The sequence below is a fragment of the Anolis carolinensis genome, chromosome 1 (assembly GCF_035594765.1).
Source record: "Anolis carolinensis isolate JA03-04 chromosome 1, rAnoCar3.1.pri, whole genome shotgun sequence".
In the NCBI taxonomy this organism is placed as follows: Eukaryota; Metazoa; Chordata; class Lepidosauria; order Squamata; family Dactyloidae; genus Anolis; species Anolis carolinensis.
In genome coordinates, this window is record NC_085841.1 from 123,500,318 (window position 1) to 123,522,655 (window position 22,338).

The window sequence follows — 22,338 nt, forward strand, 5'->3', positions numbered from 1 at the left end:
CGGGCCACCTGAAGGCAACGGCGGCCATCCTTGTCAGGGCAGCGTGGCTTGAAACACTTGGCGAGCTGAAGTGGGCGAAGGGCGCCTCCCTGTCCCTATTAGTGTCGCAGCCCGGCTCTCCATTGAGAAGCCAGTCTTTGTGGGAAAGGGAGGTCCCGGCCCTGGGAAGCCGCGAGCTGTGAGTAAACCTCCCCTTGGGAGCAGAGGGGCGGAGAGGGAGACTTAAGGCGCATCTACATGGAGGAATTAGCGCGGTTTGGCACCACTTTAACTCTCCTGGCTCAGTGCTGTGGAATCCTGGGAGCAGCAGTTCGGTGAGGCACCAGCCCTCATTGGCAGAGAAGGCCAAGGCTACACCTCCCAAGATTCCATAGCCTTGAGCCAGGGCAGTTAAAGTGGTGTCAAAATGCGTTCATTCTGTAGTGTGGGTGCACCCTTTAAAAGCCGGGGGTCACTTATATTATGGATCTGCTTCTTCAGAGGTGTCAGTATGTTACTTTGCAGAAGAAGGAGGAGGGAATAAAATGCTAAATCCTGGTTGAGCATCCCTTATCTAGAGTCCGGAAATATCCCACAATTCTGCACCTGAGAGGCTGAGACAGTGATACCTTTGCCTCCTTAGAGTTCAGTGTGCACACACTGTGTTTCATGACCAGAATTACACACGTCGCGTATATAATTGCCTTCTGGCTAATCCAGGCATTTGCAAACGTTGGTCCTCCAGGGGTTTTGGACGACAACTCCCACAATTCCTAACAGCCGGTAGGCTGGTAGGAATTGTGGGAGTTGTCGTCCAAAACCCCAGGAGGGCCAGAGTTTGCACATGCCATGGCTAAACTGTAGATGGTGTATAGAAAACATAAATGAATTAGTGTTTAGACTTGGATCCCATCTCCAAGATACGTATCATATTCCTTTTGTATGAATGCAAATATAGATCTTCCGAAATCCATGGATCCAAAATCCCAGACACTTCTGTCTCCAAGCTTTTTGGATAAAGGATATGTGACTTGTATTTTGATATTCCTTCCCCTCTCTTCCTTGAATAGAATATATGAAGCATAAATGTAATTTGTGCATTTCCTGCATGGCAGGGGGTTGGACTAGATGGCCCATGTGGTCTCTTCCAACTCTATTATTCTATGAAATGAATTTTATGTTCAGACTCAGGTCCTCTCACTACAATATCTCATTATATGCCTCTATGTCAGTGTTCCTCAGATGTTTTGGCCTTCCACTCCCAGAAATCCTAACAGCTGGTGAACTGGCTGGGATTTCTGGGAGTTGTAGGCCAAAACACCTGGGGACCCTCAGGTTGAGGGTCCAAGCTCAGACACACCTCTGGTCCCAAGCATTTTGGATACAATGTGTTGTCAAAAGCTTTCATGGCCAGAATCACTGGGTTGCTGTGAGTTTTCCGGGCTGTATGGCCATGTTCCAGAACCTTTCACTCCTGACATTTCAACCACATCTATGGCAGGCATCCTCAGAAGATGTGAGGTCTGTTGGAAAATTGGCAAGTGGGGCTTATATATCTTTGGAAGGTCCATGGTGGGAGAAAGAACTCTTGTCTGCTTGAGGCAAGTGTGAATGTTGCAACTGGCCACTTTGATTAGCACTGAATGGCCTTGCAGCTTCAAAGCCTGGCTGCTTCCTGCCTGGGGGACTCCTTTGTTAGGAGGTGTTATCTGGCCCTGATTGTTTTATCTCTGGAAGTCTCCTGTATTCTGAGTGTTGTTCTTTATTTACTGTCCAGATTTTAAAGGTTTTTTTTTTTAAATTCTGGCAGCCAGATTTTGTTCATTTTCATTGTTTCCTCCTTTCTGTTGAAATTGTCTACATGCTTGTGGATTTCAGTGGCTTCTCTGTGTACTCTGACATGGTGGTTGTTTGAGTGGTCCAGAAATTCTGTCTTCTCAAAAAATATGCTTTGTCCAGGTTGGTTCTTCAAGTGCTCTACTTTTGATAGAGGATATTTGACTTTTGTTTTGATAGTCCTTTCCCCCTTTTCCCCTGGAATAGAGTATGATTTTGTTGGATATGAGTTCCAGAGGAGCACTGTCCAAGGTCAGCTCCACTGGCTTTCAGAATTAGAGAAATTCACTCTTGTAAGAGTTATCATGTGAAAAAAGCTGTCTCCACTGAAGCTTTATCATCAATCCTTGTTCCCACAACAAGCCAACTTTTTTCGAAGTCTAATTCTCACAGGGACAGAAAGTGAGACGGAATCTTCTGAACAGGGGCACAGACAGAAAAACATACACCACAGGGGTGCTAACCTTCCCCATGCTGTCGAAAGAAAGATAGATAGATAGATAGATAGATAGATAGATAGATAGATAGATAGATATGGCTGGAGTTACACTTTAAAAAGTACCTGTTCCAACATACATACAAATTCAACTTAACCTACAGAACCTATCTAGTTCGTAATTTGGGGACTGTCTGTATGCACTCTTAACAGGATTAAAGGTCCCAATAATAGGAAAATGTTACAAAATGACCAAAGAAGCATTTAAGTGAGGTTTGCAACTCTGTCTTTCCAACAGTGCAAGCAGTTTATTACTGGGCAGGGACACCACTTTGAACATGGAGTTTGTAAAACTGATTAAGTCATCATTATAAGACTTACATATGAATGTATAGTATTGTCTTCAAATAATTAAATAATAATCACCATGATTATTATTAGCTGTTCATCAAGGGTATATTCATTTTTGTGGGGACACCTTGTATAGCCTTTCCAAATCTGTGCTCCTCTAGAGCTGTTCAACTCTAACTTCCGTCTGCCAGTTATAGGACCCATCTACATCTCTATATATAAAAATGTTCTGACCGTTTCTGCCTTAAAGTAAACAGCGAAACTAAACACCCAAAACCCACGAAACTTGGCCACAAAGGACATGGTCATCCCCGCTGTGTTTAGACATAAAAAAACAAGAAAAATAAAGTCCTAATTAGAGGGAGATGAATAATTGTTTTTTTCCCATTGCTGCCAGTTAGAAGGCACCCAGAACCGCTTCAATCAGGCCTCTTCCACACTGCCTATAAAATACAGATTATCTGATTTGAACTGGATTATATGGCAGTGTAGACTCAAGGCCCTTCCACACAGCTATATTACTCATTTATAATCTTATATTATCTACTTTGAACTGGATTATCTTGAGTCCACACTGCCATATAATCCACTTCAGTATGCATTTTATACAGCTGTGTAGAAGGAGCCTCATATAATTCAGTCCTAAGCAGATAATATAAGATTATAAATATACAATAGAATCTCACTTATCTAGCATAAACACCCTGGCAAAACGTTGGATAAGCAAATATGTTGGATAATAAGAAGGGATTAAGGAAAAGTCTATTGAACGTTAAATTACGTTATGATTTTACAAATTAAGCACCAAAAAATCATGTTATACAATAAATTTGACAGAAAAAGTAGTTCAATGCACGGTAATGCTGTGTAGTAATTACTATATTTACGAATTTAGCACCAAAACATCACAATGTATTGTAAACATTGACTACAAAAACATTGACTGCTAAAAGGCCGACTGTGTTGGATAATCCAAAACATTGGATAAGCAAATGTTGGATAAGTAAGACTCGACTGTAATATGAAATAATTACTGTGGTATAATAATACAGAACAATATAATCTCTAAAACCAGGACAGTAAATAAAGAGCAACACTCTGAAAGCCGGGAAATTGGGAATTCCAGAAAGGAAACAATCAGGGCCAGCTAACACTTCCCAACAAAGGATTCTCCCAGGCAGGAAGCAAACAGACTTTGAAGCTGCAAGGCCATTAAATGCTAATCAAGGTGGCTAATTGCAGCATTCATACCTGCCACACCGAGACTATTAATTGCTATTCAAACTGGCCAACCAAGGATTCCGCAATGTAGAAAGCGGCCAGGCTTGCAAGCAGCAAGGCTATTCAGTGCAGTTCAAGATGGCCAAACAAGGATTCCCCTACTAAGGAAGTAGCCAGGCTTCAAAGCGGCTCTTTGATTGAGGGTGCTACTCCAGCTATTCCAGAAAATGGCCAGGCTTTGAGGCTGCAAGGCTATTCACTACTATTCCACCTGGCCAACAAATTATTCCCATAAGCCACGGCAACGCGTGGCCGGGCAAAGCTAGCTACTATATAATCCAGTTTGAAACGATTTCATATAAACTGCATTATATGAGTCCCATTCAATGCAATTAACTGTAATTATATGAGTTTACACTGACCATATAATATAGTTTCAAACTGCATTATATAGCAGTGTAGGTGGGCCCACTGTCTGATCAATGGTGAAATATGATGGGAGTTGTAGTTCAGCGGTATTTGGAGGACCACAGCTTCTCCAGTGCTTAAAGAAGGCCTTTAAAAACATTGATGCATTTTTGATAATTTTTGAGCAACAGATTTTAATAGAGATCCCAGAACTTTTTGTTATGTGATCAGTGAACTTTGTGAACTTACATGCATGTTTTTACATAGAAAACTAAAAATACTATGAATAATAATAGAGGTTGAGGATCCCGTATCCTAAACACTTGGGAACAGATTTCCGATTTTTTTCCCTGATTTTTAATATTTGCATAAAAATGAGATATCTTGGAGATGGATCCCAAATCCAAATACTATGTAAATTGCTTTGTTTCATATACACTTTATGCACAATATTTGAATAATTTTGTGCATGAATTTTGTTTGTGTACATTGTTTTAAAAAAGTAACTCTGTTACTCTGTGATTACCAAGAAGTAATTAATTATGTAAGCTGTGCTCTCCATCATGATTTTCGCCTCATTCCTGAATCTTTGTGTTATGATATGTATGGGATGGGATGGTATGGTATGGTATGGTATGGTATGGTATGGCTTGGCTTGATATAAGAAGGACTTTTGTTTGTGAGTCATTTGTCAATACATAAAGCCATCCCATTCCCTCTGTGTCATACACTTCTCCAGGAGAGACCTTTTGTGAGATGTTCAGTTACAGTTTTCAACACAGGAGTGACTGACAGGAGCAATTGTATTGATGAAAATCGTACTGTCAAAAGAAAATGATGATATGTCCCCTGGTTTGTGTCTCAGAAATTTATATATGTCTTCATTCTTTCCGCCAAGTATTGTCATTTCACAGAAGTAACAATGGGATGGCTCATGCCATACAAATTTAATAAGTGTAGAATCTACAGGTCTACAACATTGCCTTATCAAAGCTCATCCATAGATGTGTGAAGTGCTTCATGCTCCAACTGGCAGTGCAGATACCTTGAGTGTTTTCCTTGAGCGTGTGATATGATAAATCCAAGAAATACGAAAGAGAGAGATGTTCCTCTAAATATGTTGTCCGAGGCTTTCATGGCTAGAATCACTGGGTTGCTGTGAGTTTTCCGGGTTGTATGGCCATGTTCCAGAGGAGAGAATGCTTCTTGAACATGGCCTTACAGCCCGGAAAACTCACAGCAACCCATTTCCTCTAAATATCCCTTCTGATAGGCTTGGTTTCTCAGATAAGTACCTGGGTGTTTGGAGGGGGCACATGGCTCCTTCACACTCTAAATAGGTATAATTAGTATGACATTGACTTAATTTGTTAATCAGACTCATTGGTATTCTAAGGACATAAGGAAGGATGTGCTTGGTCAACCCAAAAGCCTACCTAATGAAATGGAGTCTGCTCTGGATATTTTCAACCAGAGGCTGGATGTTGAGGGTGCTTTGATTGTATGTTCCTGCATGGCAGAATAGGGTTGGACTGGATGGCCCTTGTGATCTCTTTCGACTCTATGATTCTAGACCTTCTTTTCCCACAATGACCAAACAATGCCTATGGAAAGCCAACAAGCAGAACAGGAGCAGTTGCATCTTTCCTCTTCTGCTTCACTGCAAATTGAATTGGATACTATACTTTCCATGATCATAGTGGCTGAAGGTTTCCAAGGATGCATCTACTAGACTGTAGAATTAATGCAGTTTGATACCACTTTAACTACCATTACTCAGTGCTATGGAATCATGGGATTTGAGGTTGTTGTATGTTTTTCGGGCTGTATGGCCATGTTCCAGAAGTATTCTCTCCTGACGTTTTGCCCACATCTATGGCAGGCATCCTCAGAGGTTGAGGTATGGAGAAACTAAGCAAGGAAGTTTTATATATCTGTGGAAGTTCCTGGGTGGGGGAAAGAACTCTTGTCTGTTGGAGGCCAGTGTGGATGTTGTAATTAATCACTTTTGTTAGCATTAAATGGCCTTCCCAGGCTCACAACTTGGCCTGGGGAAATCCTTTGTTCAGAGTTGTTAGCTGCCCCTGATTGATACATGTCTGGAATTCTTCTGATTTCAGAGTGCTGCTCCTTATTTGCTGTTCTGATTTTGGAGTTTTTTAATACTGATAACCAGGTTTTGTTCATTTTCATGGTTTCCTCCTTTCTGTTGAAGTTGTCCACATGCTTGTGGATTTCAATGGCTTCTCTGTGTAGTCTGACATGATAGTTGTTGGAATGGTTGAGCATTTCTATGTTCTCAAATAATATCCTGTGTGTCCAGGTTGGTTCATCAAGTGCTCTGCTATGACTGATTTCCCTGGTTGAGTTAGTCTGCAGTGCCTTTCATGTTCTTTGACTCGTGTTTGGGTGCTGCGTTTGGTGGTCCCTATGTAGACTTGTCCACAGCTGCATGGCATACGGTAGACTCCTGCAGAGGTGAGAGGATCCCTCTCATCTTTCTCTGAATGTAGCATTTGTTGGATTTTCTTAGTGGGTCTGTAAATAGTTTGTAGCTTGTGTTTCTTCATCAGTTTGCCTATGCAATCAGTGGTTCCCTTGATGTATGGTAAGAACACCTTTCCTTGGGGTGGATCTTTGTCTTTACTCTCCTGGCTTGTTCTTGGCCTTGCGGCTCTTCTGATGTCTGTGGTGGAGTATCCATTGGCCTGTAGAGCCCAGTTTAGGTGGTTTAGTTCACTTTGGAGGAGGTGAGGTTCACAGATTCTTTGTGCACGGTCTGTTAGGGCTTTGATTGTGCTTCATTTTTGACTTGGGTGATAGTTGGAGTTTTTATGAAGATATCTATGTGTGCAGGTTTTCTGTAAACTGTGTGGCCCAATTGTTGATTGGGTTTGCGGATGACTAGAACATCTAGAAATGGCAGTTTTCCTTCCTTTTCTTTTTCCATGGTGAATTGGATGTTTGGCTGGATGCTGTTGAGGTGGTCCAGGAACTTGCTGAGTTCTTCTTCCCCATGGCTCCAAATGGTGAAGGTGTCATCAACATATCTGATATGGTTCAGCCTGGGAAGGCCATTTAATGCTAACAAAAGTGATTAATTACAACATCCACACTGGCCTCCAACAGACAACAGTTCTTTCCCCCACCCAGGAACTTCCACAGATATATAAAACTTCCTTGCTTAGTTTCTCCATACCTCAACCTCTGAGGATGCCTGCCATAGATGTGGGCGAAATGTCAGAAGATAATACTTCTGGAACATGGCCATACAGCCCGGAAAACATGCAACAACCCTGTGATCCCAGCCATGAAAGCCTTCGACAACACATCATGGGATTTGTTATTTGGTGAGGTACCTTGTCCTCTTGCACAGAAAACTGAAGACCTTGTAAAACTACAGTTCCCGCGATTCCATAACATTAAGCCAGGGCAGTTAAACTGCATTAATTCAATTGTGTAGATGCACCTTGAGAGTTGCAGCCCAACAAAGTAGCTTTTTTAGCATCTACTAAAGCCAACGTGCCCAATTAATAGTCATTGACTGCTTAATCTTCCACAATACAAGATACGAATATTATTTCAAAATTCTTGTAATCATTTAAATAAGAAAATGCCTTAGAAGAGGCTTTCCTTTTCACTAGCACACTTAGATAGAAGGGAATGCCATTTCTAAGAGGAGGCCTGCTATAATACATGTACAATCACCCCTCCATATTCACAGATTCTGTATCCATGAATTTAACCGTCCACATCTTCCACCTCCACCATTATTATATTTCTGGAAAATCAAGGCTTGGTTTTGCCATTTTTATATGAGGTACACCGTTTTACTACCCTATGCTGAAACATGAATATCTACAGATTTTCATATCCTTTGGGGGAAGAGGGAGGGTCCTAGAAGCGCCAAAGGATTGTAAGGCCCCACTGTATAATATTAAAAAATGAAGATTAGATCCTTTCTTTTTCTTTTGGTGCCAAAATTTTCATGTATGCAGATTTAAGTAATTAAAATTCAGACAATTAATAGATTCTGTTTAAGGTGACAAAAATAAAAAATCAGTAATAATATTTATTACTTTTTTAAGTCTGAAGAAGAATGATTTTTATTGAGGCACTGCATGAAATGCTTTTCATGCCTTTCTTAGATGGAACAGTGTGTTTTTTATTTCAGTTTAATCAGTAATAAAAGCTTGTCTGAACTCAGCAGGAGGATGACTGAACTTTGAACACTCACTCAGTAGGTAAACCTGAGATAATGAATGTCTTCAACTCTCTAAAAAGGTTGGGGTGGTAAAACTAAAGGGTTTAAGGACTGGGACAGATACAGTGATATCTTAAGTGAAAGAGTTGTAGCCAATATTTTCACCAGATTTCACCAACTGGCGTGTCAGATGAGGATTTCTAAGAAATATTGCATCCAACTTCTGAGAGATACTAGTTCTGAGAAATAATTGTACCTTTCTGGACAGGAAAAAATACCAACATTATGAAGCCAGTTATTGTGGTTCATGGTGGAGCTGGCCGTATCTTTAAAGAGCGAGAAGATGGAAGTCGCTCCGGCGTCACCAGAGCAGCTCTGAAAGGTTATGGTATCCTGAAACAAGGAGGGAGTGCACTAGATGCTGTTGAAGAAGCTGTGGTGTTAATGGAAGATGACCCACATTTTAATGCAGGTAATCTCTGAACTGTGTTGTCGAAGGCTTTCATGGCCGGGATCACAGGGTTGTTGTATGTCTTTCGGGCTGTGTGGCCATGTTCCAGAAGTATTCTCTCCTGACGTTTCGCCCACATCTATGGCAGGCATCCTCAGAGGTTGTGAGGTATGGATAAACTAAGTAAGGAAAGGAAAGAATATATATCTGTGTATAGTCCAAGGTGTGGCAAGAGTTCTTTGTCACTGGGAGCCAGCATTAATGTTTCAGTTAATCACCCTAATTGGCATTGGAAATGTTTTGTCCCTTGCCTGGGGGCATCCTTTGTTCAGTCAAGTCCTCATTGTGTTGGTTCCCATCTACTGTTTTGATTTTGGAGTTTTGTAATACTGGTAGCCAGATTTTCTTCATTTTCATGGTTTCTTCCTTTCTGTTGAAGTTGTCCACATGCTTGTGGATTTCAATGGCTTCTCTGTGTAGTCTGACATGATAGTTGTTAGAATGGTCCAGCATTTCTGTGTTCTCAAATAATATCCTGTGTCCAGGCTGGTTCATCAAATGCTCTGCTATGGCTGATTTCTCTGGTTGAATTAGTCTGCAGTGCCTTTCATGTTCTTTGACTCTTGTTTGGGCGCTGCGTTTGGTGGTCCCTATGTAGACTTGTCCACAGCTGCATGGTATCCGGTAGACTCCTGCAGAAGAGAGAGGATCCCTCTTGTCCTTCGCTGACTGTAGCATTTGTTGGATTTTCTTTGTGGGTCTGTAGATAGTTTGTAGGTTGTGCTTCTTCATCACTTTGCCTATGTGGTCAGTAGTTCCCTTGATGTATGGTAAGAACACCTTTTCTCTGGGTGGATCTTTGTCTTGACTCTCATGGCTTGTTCTTGGCCTTGCAGCTCTTCTGATGTCTGTGGTGGAGTATCCATTGGCCTGTAGAGCCCAGTTTAGGTGGTTGAGTTCACCTTGGAGGAGGTGAGGTTCGCAGATTCTTTGTGCACGGTCTGTCAGGGCTTTGATTGTGCTCCTTTTTTGACTTGGGTGATGGTTGGAGTTTTTATGAAGGTATCTATCTGTGTGTGTAGGTTTTCTGTAAACTGTGTGGCCCAATTGTTGATTGGGTTTGCGGATGACCAGAACATCTAGAAATGGCAGTTTTCCTTCCTTTTCTTTTTCCATGGTGAATTGGATGTTTGGGTGGATGCTGTTAAGATGGTCCAGGAACTTGCTGAGTTCTTCCTCTCCATGGCTCCAAATTGTGAAGGTGTCATCTACATATCTGAACCAAACAGTTGGCTTTCCCAACTCAGTCCCAACTCAGTCCCCCAAAACTTTCACACTGTTTTATGTGTAGCAGCCAGCTTTCTTCTTCTTTTCTTCCTCTCTGGCTGGCCGCAATCCTGTACTCCCTGTGGATTAACTGCAGCCTGATTCGTAGGGATTCTGCTGTCACTTCATTTCCTTGCTGTCTATCAACTTCTTTCAAGTCTGGCTGCTGTTACAGGAATAAAGGGAGGGACATTATTTTTTTAAAAAAGAATACTCAAAGCGATTTACACTGAGTCCATCCACAAGGCAGAATTACAGCAGTTTGCCTGCCATAGCTCCATCCTATGAAATTGTGTTGTTTGTAATTTCTTGTGAGACCAGAGCTCTCTGACAGAGAAGGGTAAATATCTCACAAAACTCCAATTCCCAGAATCCCATAGCATTGAGTCAGGAGGGTTAATGTGGTATCATACTGCTAAAATTCTGCAGTGTAAATATAGCATAAGATAAGCTTAACCTGTAGCTTCATTGTACAAGGGTGAAGCCAGAGAGACTTCATATTAGATTACCCTATTTACTCAAATCTAATGCTCACCTTTTTTGGCTAAATCACCTTGCCAAAATTAGGGTGCGCATTAGCTTCACATAATATAGTAATCTTAGTGCTGAGCCAAAACAAAAGGGGAAGCTGCTTCAGGAGCTGCACATGGAGCTCCTATTTGAGGAACAACATCTCTCATTTAATGGCCAGGGCTCAATACTATGCAATGCTGGGAATTGTAGTTTGGTGAGTCATTCACACTCTTTCGCAGAGAAGGCTTAAGACCTTGTAAAACTACAGCCTCTGTGACTCAATAGCATTGAACTACAGCAATTAAAGTGGATTCATTCAACAGCATAGGTGCATCCCAGGTTTTGTTTTTCCTATTGCTGTAAGCAATAGAAAAACACTTTTGTTTTTAAAGAAGGAATTCTAAGCAGGCAGCAACTGTAATGGCCAAATTACAAAGAGTGGACTTTTTGCCACTGCGATTACATTTGGCAGCAAATACTTTTTTGGTTTCCAGGTTTTGAAAACTGAAGTGTGCATTAGATTCAATAGTGCGTAGACTTGAGTAAATACAATAATACAGTAGAGTCTCACTTATCCAAGCTAAACAGGCCGGCAGAAGCTTGGATAAGCGAATATCTTGGATAATAAGGAGGGATTGAGGAAAAGCCTATTAAACGTCAAATTAGGTTATGATTTTACAAATTAAGCACCAAGACTTCATGTTATACAACAGATTTAACAAAAAAAGTAGTTCAATGCGCAGTAATGTTATGTTGTAATTACTGTATTCACGAATTTAGCACCAAAATATCATGATATATTGAAAACATTGACTACAAAAATGACTTGGATTATCCAGAGGCTTGGATAAGCGAGGCTTGGATAAGTGAGACTCTACTGTATATCACAATCAACTATGAATATTAATCAGACTGAGACTTGCTTGCCCCAGCCACTGGCATGTATATCTATGCTAACATCTGATCAGATCCAAAGAAATGCCTTTCTCTCATCTCCCATGGCCTTGCGTCTCACCGCTCCACTCTTTTATCCTAATTATTCTTTGTCCAAGCCTTTATCCCCAACAATCAGGATCCACCATCAGGAACCATGGTGGTGCAATGGGTTATACCCTTGTGCCAGCTGGACTGCTGACCTGATGGTTGGGTTGGTGACCTGAAGGTTGACAGTTCAAATCCACAAGACGGAGTGAGTTCCTGTCTATCAGCCCTAGCTTGCGGGGACATGAGAGAAGCCCCTATCAGGATGGTAACATATTTGGACATCCCCTGGGCAACGTCACTGTAGGCTAATTCTCTCACACCAGAAGTGACTTGCAGTATGGGTTGCTGTGAATCTTTCGGGCTGGGTGGCCATGTTCCAGAAGTACTTCACAACCTCTGAGGATGCCTGCCACAGGTGTGGGTGAAACATCAGGAGAGAAAGCTTCTGTAATATGGCCATACAGCCTGAAAGACTCACAGCAACCCAGTGATTCTGGCCATGAAAGCCTTCGACAAGACTTGCAGTATGTTCTCAAGTCGCTTCTGACACAATAAAAAAAATGATCTACTTTCATTATGTCAGGAAATAAGCAGATTCTTGGAGTGAGTTCAAAATGCCGTAATGATGACAAGACATAGGTTCTCCAGATGCTTTGGATTTCTGCTGCCATAATCCTTGGTCACCATTGATTAATGTTGATTGGCAATCCTAATGTCTAAAACAGTGGTTCTCAACCTGCGGTCCCCAGATTTTTTTGGCCTACAATTCCCAGAAATGCCAGCCAGTTTACCATCTGAGTTGTTGTGAATTTTCCAGGCTGTATGGCAATGTTCCAGAAGCATTATCTCCTGATGATATTTTAAATTGTAAGTCGCTCGGAGCACTCTGGTGGAGAGCGACTAATTAAGAAATAAAGTGAAGTGAAGTGAAGTGAAGTGAAGTGATGTTTTGCCCACATCTGTGGCAGGCATCCTCAGAGGAGAGAATGCTTCTGGAACATGGCCATCCAGCCCAAAAAAACTCACAACAATCAGTGATTCCAGCCATGAAAGTCTTCGACAACACAGTTCACCAGCTGTTAGGCCAAAAACATCTGAGGACCTCAGGTTAAGAACCATTGGTCTAAAACATATGGATGATAAAAAGTTGGAAGCCATATGAAAAGAGGAACCAGCAGTCTTGACTTACATCATGAGTACTCCCTGAACATTTTGTGCTACCATGAAGGGCAGTAGGGGCCGCATCTTAGAGCAGTTAATGTTGAGTGAAAATGAAAGGAAATTTGAGGGAGACCAGGGTAATCTCCAAGCAATCACTCCAAGCAATCACTTGAGTGGGTGCTTCATTTTTTTAGGATGGAACCACAGTTAATGACTCAAGTTTCTTCCATGGTTCAAGGAGGTAATCCACATCACCCAAGACAGCAGCACACCTCCCCATTCCAGTGACATCAAGGATGGGGATGGACACTACTGATAGTGGAAAGCTGCTATTTAATCATTGAACACTTGTAGTCACCTTTCTTAGATAATCTGTGTTATCATCAGTTGATGACATCTTTGACATTTTGCAAGCATCCAGAGTGCAGCATTTGTGTAAGGCATTCTTTTCTTTCCTTTTCCTCCCTAGAATCTTACATTCTAAAATTAGCAAAGTGTTGTTTAAGAAGATTCCTTCTTTGTTCAGGTAATTCAGCATTTTGATACCCTCTGAGCAATGTACTTCATCGGGAGATGCTGAAACAAACCTGTGAGTCCCCAGTTCTGTTAGTCAAAATCAGCCAGTTTGTTAAAATTTGGCTACCCTGTTACACACAGGATTTACTCCTTTAGTTGCTTATATTTATGTGTGTTAGAGCTTATTAAGCACAGCTATTATTGGAAAACAAGGAGAACAGACTGGGTAAAGAAGACCCTAATTGCAGTTGCTGTTTGAAATCTTCTCTGGGATATTTATCTTCATAAAGGATGAAGCAGTCTTAGCATAAGGGGATGCTAGCAACAGTAGGATGCAGTTTAGATGGTTTTAAATTACCAGAAATTTTGGGAGAAGTTGTAGATTGCAAGTCCCAAATAGTCACAGCCAGGATAACTAACGGCCATATTATTCTGAGAATTAAGAGTTCTAAGGAATTTTACCTGCTCTGAAAAGCAGGAGGGTGGGGTGTTACAGTTTCTAGGAAATGTATGATTTTGAACAATTACATAGAATTTACTCTACTTGCACTTAGTTTGAAAATGGTCAGTCAAATCCAGTCCTGCTACAAAGCTCAACTCCAGCTTGGATCGTTAACTTGACGTGGTGCTGGGGCTTGAGTGCCTCTATGAAGCCATGAGCTATACCGTGCAGGGCCACCCAAGACGGGAAGGTCATGGCAGAGAGGTCAGACCAAGCACGATCCCTGGGGAAGGTAATGGCAACCCACCCCAGTATTCTTGTCATGAAAAAAAACATGGATCAGTACAACCGAAATGTCGGTATACCATTGGAAGATAGGACCCCCAGGTCGGAAGATGGTCAAAATGCTACTGGGGAGGAGCAGAGGACTAGTCCAAGTAGCCCCAGATGTGATGACGCAGTTAGCTCAAAGCTGAAAGGAAGGCTAACGGCCTACGGTGCTGGAGGTGAAGGACAAATCTGATGTTCTAGAGATCAGCACACTATAGGAACCTGGAATGTAAGATCTATGAGCCAGGGCAAACTGGATGTGGTTACTGGTGAGATGTCAAGATTAAAGATAGACATTCTGGGAGTCAGTGAACAGAAATGGACTGGAATGGGTCACTTCACAAAAGATGACCACCAGATCTACTACTGCAGACAAGAGGAACACCGAAGAAATGGAGTAGCCTTCATAGTTAATAATAAAGTTGTGAAAGCAGTGATTGGATACAACCCAAAAAATGATAGAATGATCTCAATTCGAGTTCAAGGCAAGCCATTTAACATCACATAATAATAAACTATGGCATGTTATTGGTGGTATGGGGGTACCAAGTCACCTTGTCTGTCTCCTGAGAAATCTGTATAAAGACCTAGTAGCCACAGTAAGAACAGATCACGGAACAACAGACTGGTTCAAGATTGGGAAAGGAGTACGGCAGGGCTGCATACTTTCACCCTCCCTATTCAACTTGTACACAGAACACATCATGCGACATGCGGGGCTTGAGGAATCCAAGGCCGGGGTTAAAATTGCTGGAAGAACCATTAACAATGTTTTTTCTAGATGGTTTTTGGCGAGATTCTCTTATTTTATTTGCCAGTTCTCTTTTGGCTGCCCTACATTCTGCGTCAAACCATCCATACATTGTGGTCTGAGGGTTATTGTATGTAAAAGTTGTTACACATGGTCTAAGCTTGTTTACAGTTTGTTGAAAGAGCTCTAGGTGGTTTGTCGACTTGTTACAGAGATTTTGATGTATGCTCATCAGATAATTACCATTAACAACCTTAGGTATGCAGATGATACCACTCTGATGGCCGAAAGTGAGGAAGAGCTGAGGAGCCTTATCACCAAGGTGAAAGAAGAAAGTGCAAAAGCTGGGTTGTAGTTAAACGTCAAGAAAACCAAGATCATGGCAACCAGACTGATTGATGACTGGCAAATTGAGGAGGAAAATCTGGAGGCAATGACAGACTTTATATTTCTAGGCGCAAAGATCACTGTAGATGCAGACTGCAGCCAGGAAATCAGAAGACGTTTACTTCTTGGCAGGAGAGCAATGGCCAACCTTGACAAAATAGTGAAGAGCAGAGACATCACATTGGCAACGAAGGTCCGCATAGTCAAAGCAATGGTATTCCCCATAGTAACCTATGGATGCAAGAGCTGGACCATAAGGAAGGCTGAGCGAAGGAAGATAGACGCTTTTGAACTCTGGTGCTGGAGGAAAATCCTGAGAGTGCCTTGGACCGCAAGAAGATCCAACCAGTCTATCCTCCAGGAAATAATGCCCGGCTACTCACTGGAGGGAAGGATATTAGAGGCAAAGCTGAAGTATTTTGGCCACATCATGAGGAGACAGGAAAGCTTGGAAAAGATCACGATGCTGGGGAAAATTGAAGGAAAAAGGAAGAGAGGCAGACCAAGGGCAAGATGGATGGACGGTATCCTTGAAGTGACTGGCTTGACCTTGAAGGAACTGGGGGCGGTGACAGTCGACAGGGAGCTCTGGCGTGGACTGGTCCATGAGGTCACAAAGAGTCGGAGACGACTAAACGACTGAGCAGCAGCAGAACAAAGCTCAAAGAAGCTTCTGTCTTAGGTAGTCGGCTTTTAGTTACAATTAAATCCCAGAGTTTGTACTCCTTCCCAGTCGTGCCAAAAATACAGCATGTTTCAAAAGGATGGACCCGATTTGAAATTGCTATATCTCTGCAACCACAAACTGCCCATGAATGAAACTTTTACCATTTGTAAGGCTGGGGCATAGAATTTCAAATGATTACTACTAGATGCCTCTCCCAGCTCACAAGCAGCCCCTGGCCTCAGTCGTTCGCAAGATGGCACTCAACATAAGACCTCATAAGAGATTCTCCATATGCTGAGTTAATTTTTAGATTTGTTGATAGCTCAGGAGGGTTAGTAAAACTTGATAACTTGGTAACTCATTAAACCGTTTTGTAACTTTTTGCAGAATTACAACATGTTACCATTGTGAAATATAATACTTTGTAATTGGGTCCAGCATTTTGAAACACCCTATCATTTGGAACCTCTGTTGTTGCAATCAGAAGGACTTGGCTCAACACACTCAGTGCCTAGTCACTCTAAATCTGGTCTCTGAATGATACTGTATATCAGTTTTAACATTATTTTCATTCCTTTTTTAATCTCCTACACAAAAGAAGGATTTGAGGTGTTTTGTGTGTGTGTGTGTGTGTGTCATGAGCAACTTAAAAAACTTTACATAGCTTCTGGTGTGAGAGAATTGGCCATCTGCAAGGACGTTGCCCAGGGAACTCCTGGATGTTTGATATTTTACCATCCTGTAGGAGGCTTTTCTCATGTCCCTGCATGGAAAGCTGGAGCTGACTGATGGTAGCTCACCCTGCTCCCCGGATTCGAACCATCGACCTTTCAGTCAGCGGTCCTGCCAGCACAAGTGTTTGACCCATTGTGCAATTGGGGGCTCCACAGATTTGAGTAATATGTTCTCTCTACTAATTGCTAGGTCCTTCAGCATGACTCTATCTATAGTCAATGTCTGGCAGAAGTTGACCATGGAGTCACACTGGAGGACCTCGAGATTCCTAGAAAGATGGTCTCTCAGGTAGAAAACAATGACAACAATTGTTTTCTTTGTGGTTTTCCCACTATATCATATGTATTACTTTCAAGTTACTAGTTTTTCCATATTTCCATAATAAATAGCTTACACAATTTAAATGTACACCATAACATAAAATGAAACCTTGAAGAGTGAAATAAAAGAAATAAAAATGATAAAGAGATTCAAAATTCTGCATTTATAGAGCTTTATTAGAGCTTGTTTGCATTTTATGCAAGTTTTGTGCTATTTTAGTACCTTGTAGGAAAGAATCTCTGCAAGTAAATGACCATGAAGTTTGCCCCGTTTGAGTATTTACTGCTTAAGCAGCTGTTTAAGAACCCACAATAGTTAACCTTTTAAAAAAAACAACTCCTGACTGTCAAATAATTCAGACTGTGCTGGATTCTATGATCATGTTTTTTTAAAATTCAGATTTTCAGTATGGAAGTGAAGAGAAAAGGTTTTTGTGATGAGACACCCTATGAAGACAACCTTCCATGAGTCACCAGTTGCTTATGCGTCTATTTTTGCTTCCTTCATATTGAAGTGATATTTTTCTCTCCTCTTTCATTCCCAGGCCAGACCATTCTAAATTCTGAAAAAATTAATATAAATGCTATTAAATACATTTCCCGCTTTACAAAAAGACAAGATTGTTAGAACCAGAAAATATACATGGCTTTTATTTATAGTACTGGAATTTCTGGTTGTATTTTCAAATATTCCTCTGAGAAATTTGGCAGTCCAGAAATTGTCATTTAAAAAGTTCTGAAACCTGAATTGGTTAAAAGGACTTTTAAGTAATAAAATTGATTGGATGGGTTCTTCTTCTTTCCTGCTTATTAGGTTGTGGCTCTGTGTTAAATGAGAAGGGTGAAGTAGAAATGGATGCCATTATCATGGATGGAAAAAATCTGAGCTCAGGAGCAGTATCTGCAGTGAAATGTATAGCCAATCCCATCAAGCTTGCTCGTCTCGTCATGGAAAAGGTATGTAGAAAAGTCACTTAAACAAAGTCCCTACCCTTTTCCCTTTGGACTTTAAACATATAGAGTGTTCCCTCACTACTTCGCGGTTCACTTTTTGCGGATCCGCTGTTTCGCGGTTTTTTCAATAAACTCTAAAAGACTAAATCATAAAAAATTACGATTTACAGCTTAAGGAAGGGAGGAAGGAGAAGTTGAAGGGAGAGAAAAGGAGCCCAAGCGGGAACAGGAGGAGAAGGAGGCAATTTATCAACACACAATTGGTTGATAAAGACTTAAAATAGTGTATAACTACTAAAATAATGTATAATTATTAAAATAACTATAGCGTCCCTTCTTCACGGATTTTCACTTACCGTGGGTGGTCCTGGAATCTAACCCCCGCGATAAGTGAGAGAACACTGTATACTGTGAGGCTTCATTACCTGTGTCTCCCGACTCAACCTAATCACTCTCTCCTTCCCAAGCCCCCCATGGAGCTTTTTCCTTTACAAATACCAAAGAGAGATTGATAACACTATGTAACTAAAAATTTTTTAAAAAATCTGTTCCTCGTTTGGAAATGCTATTTTCTGTTTAATTGTGCGGTACTTACTTTGAAAGTAGTTGTTATACACCAGAAAATTCATTTTTCTGACTGTCACAAACTGTGTTGAATTGGTTGAGACTCTATGAAATAGTCATTGAAAAACTATAGCAAAATGTGCTACAGGATGTCCCGCAAAAACAAAGTTTGTGCAGTTTAATAAACTTTTTCCATGTTTTTTATGATAGAACCAATTAGGAAATGACATTTATAATCCAGGAATATAAATCGTGTTACACAGTGTAATAGCTGTCTTGGGTCCAGGACCAATGCCAACTTGCCTGCAAAAGTTGTGACATTAACAAGCTCCCCTAATGTAGATGTAGATAATATATGTCTACTTAACAACATGTTTGTAGCTACCTACAGTTCACAGGATTGGCGTGATGGCACTTGAAGGCGAGATTATTGGCATGTCCCCTATATCCCTGTCTGTCCCACCACTTCTTAAACTGTGGGTCCCAACCCTAGATGGGGGTCCTCATAGCTCAATGTTGGAGTAACAGAAAAATTGACAACAGCAAAAGTTTTCTGAACACCAGCTGTTTACACAAATCTGTAACAACAACATTCAGTGTTTACAGTGACCTCTGCAGAAGATGCTTCAACTGGACTTCACAAAAAGAAATGTCAGCCTCTTTGGCAGGCCTTGCAAATGCTGATTTATTATCAGTAAATGTTTGATTGTTATACCTATTTTTTATACCTAAGTGTCTGGAGTTTTTTTAAATGTCTCTGGTGGAAAAGGGTTATAAGTGCTCTATCCAACCCAAGTGAAGACTCCACATGAGCCACCCTAGTCAATGGACTAAAACCTAGGTTGGCATTTTCTGCTGCCAGGCCCTGGGATGAAAGAGCCAGCAGCCACCATGAAAAGTACTGACCAGGTTCTGCTGCTGCTTCAGTCTTGCAAGCCCCAGCATGGTAAATGGGACTGCAACATTGTTTGGTTTTGCTTTTAGTTTAGCAGATCATTGAAATGTTTCTGATTAATAATAATAATACCATAATAATAATACCATAATAATAATAATACCATAATAATAATAACTTTATTTATGCCCTGCCACCATCTCCCATACGGACTCGGAACAGCTTACAAAATAACACACAGTGGTGCCATACAATGCATAAAATGCAATACAACAACATATAAAATCAGTAACACATTAGATAAAACCAAACATAAAATTAACAAAAGCATTAACAAAAGTATCCGCAGAGCAGCCTTTGAAGAAGAAGTCTCCATTTTCAAGGACAGCTTTTCTACATAAATGTTACCTTATATGCCTCTGAAGCTGCTAGAAGCTAGACCATTCATTTGGTTTGAAGCTTCATGTGATTATGTAGTTTAATACATTTTTAATTATTTTATTCTTTTTAACAATGTATTTTTAATACTGGTGTGTTTAAGTCTATTTTAAGGTTTATATGTTTTAGGTTCTAATTTACCCATTGTATGATTTTTAGTTTCAGCCACTTTGAGTCTCTCTTGAGAGAAAAAGTGGGATATAAATACAGTACATATAATCATCCTCATTTTTACTTTTAAAATATTTCAGTGTTGCAGGGGTAAGGAAACCGTAGCCTCCTGGCTGGATGCAGCTTCCAGAACCACTCTTGTACCTTCAAATTACCCCCATTTCAACTAGGAGGTTTTTGAACTTTCATGTTCTGTTTTATGCCCAAGAAAGAACTTTATTTAATAAGGAAGAAAGCAGAAAGTAAAGCCAGGAAAAGTGGCAAAACACAGCAATATGGCCAATGTGTTTTTGTTTATTTTTGTATTTAAGTCGGGATGAGTGGATGACTTGTTTGGTCTTCCAAGGTCCTTTTGGTCTATCCCAAATGAATTCCAGTGCTTAGAACCCCTTGTCAGAGTTGCTGTTTCAATTGAATTGATACTCAAAACAATATCTTAAAATATGCAGTCACTATGTAATCAAGACAAAAGAGCATCAACAAAGATAATCAGAACTATAGTAGTTAATACCTGTGTCTTTCCCAATACCAATTCCATGTCATTGAAAAACCCAGAGTGTCTGAAATAGCCTTCTCTAATGTGATGTCCTCTGTATGTTTTAGGCTGCAACCCTTTGGCCCTATTAACCATAGCTAATTGTTGGGGATGATAGGCATAATAGTCAGAACATCTGTAGGGGACTAATTGGGGGCAGATACTTTCTTTTGGACTGGTCCATTGGTAGATCTAGCCCACTGTTGTTGGCATTGATTGATTGGCAGTTTTCTAGAACCATGCAGGAGTTTCCCATTCTTTCTTCTAAAAACCAAAGATTGAACCTGGGACCTTTGACATACGAAGTATATGTTCGTATTATTGAGCTGCATCTCTCTCTCTCCCTCTCCACCCTCTTGTGATCTCCCAAACCTTGCAGCTAGGAGACTGCTTGTTTCGCAATATGAACTGGCAGAGTGTCATTCTACCTGCCTTCGGGATAGTGAAGCACCATTTGCTGCTTAGAGAAAGCCAGCACTAGAACAGACAGGCCTGCCACTTCTAATGTAGTACTCCTTATACAGAGAATGCTTTGTAACTCTTACCTCAATCAGCCTTGCTGTTCCCAGTGACACAGGTAATTTGTGTCCATTTTACAACTGAGGGATGAGATTGGAAAAGTAAATGGCTCAACAAGAATGCCACTGTATTCATCTGACCTGGCTTATGAAACTAAATCTCTTGTTTACAAATCTACTAAACATGCTACGTTTGTTTAATTCCAATACATCAGGGTTTAGTGAAGACAATGTGCTGTTTTATTTATTTATTTTATATTTGTAGCATATTCTTTTGGGTTGCACTTTCAATGTTTTAAATAAAGAAGAATTAAAAGTAGAAAATGCCAGCGAAGCAAGTTACCCCAATTTAATGTCTCATTTAATGATGAGAAAAATAGGAATTCATTCAGGGGGGTTTGAAGTCCTTGAAATTTGTTTTAGAGAGAGAAAACCCAAGCCCTATATGCAATTGCTCCCAGGTTATACCCATGTTTTAAATAAACGGTTTGGGACCTGCCTACTTTTGCAACCGTGTATCCCCCTATGAACCCGCACGATTTCTCTGATTATCTGGGGAGGCTCTTCTCTTGTTCCCACCGTTATCACAAGCTTGGCTTGTTGGGATGAGAGGGCCTTCTCTGTAGTGCCCCCCAGTTTTGGGATTTCCTTCCTAGGGGGATCAGGCAAGGACCCACCTTATCTTTTTAAAAGGAGTTTTAAAAAGTGGTTCTTCCAGTGTGCATTTGAATAATTTAGCCCCCATGAACAAAACTTGAACTAATTTCAATATACCTCGCACTTTATTTTATTCTCTCCTGACAGAAACTTGAAGTTTAATCTTACGCTAATTCTCATGAAAAATGTGGAGTACTTTGTCCTTTTATGCCCCAAATAGCACTATAATATGCCCCAAATAGCACCTATTCCACCTGCCCCCCCCCCCAATATCATTTTATTTTGTTTTATTCCATTTCTCCTAATTGGCGGTCCTCTATGTTACTATTCTATGTTTTAATTGGTTTTTACTGTTATTACATTGTATTATATGTTTTTAATTCTGTTTTATCCGGTTTGAGATGTTGTGGTACATGTATGTTATTTGCTATTATCTGTCTTTGGGCTTGGCCCTGTGTAAGCTGCCCCAAGTCCCCACGGGGAGATGGAGGCAGGATAGAAAAATGAAGAAATTGTTGTTGTTGTTGTTGTTGTTAAATCTAAAGATTCAGTATATCCAGCATTTTGGCTTAGCAGACACTGACCAGT

At 40.7% G+C, this 22,338-nt stretch overlaps 2 protein-coding genes across 3 annotated transcripts in view; one reads left to right on the top strand and one right to left on the bottom strand.

Moving 5' to 3' along the window:
- ogfrl1 (opioid growth factor receptor like 1) overlaps positions 1 to 22,338 on the bottom strand; it is a 200,572-nt gene that overhangs the window by 15,298 nt on the left and 162,936 nt on the right. The gene's annotated exons all lie outside the window — the stretch shown is intronic.
- asrgl1 (asparaginase and isoaspartyl peptidase 1) overlaps positions 17 to 22,338 on the top strand; it is a 42,891-nt gene continuing 20,569 nt past the window's right edge. Inside the window, exons 1-3 of one of the 2 annotated variants that reach the window (XM_003215507.4) lie at positions 17 to 178; positions 8,704 to 8,907; positions 17,833 to 17,975. In XM_003215507.4, coding sequence (XP_003215555.2) covers positions 8,721 to 8,907; positions 17,833 to 17,975 — 330 coding nt within the window. In that variant the 5' untranslated portion in view covers positions 17 to 178; positions 8,704 to 8,720. Of the gene's footprint in view, positions 179 to 8,485; positions 8,908 to 17,832; positions 17,976 to 22,338 lie in introns of those variants that run through there. The other variant, XM_016997121.2, reaches the window with a different exon arrangement.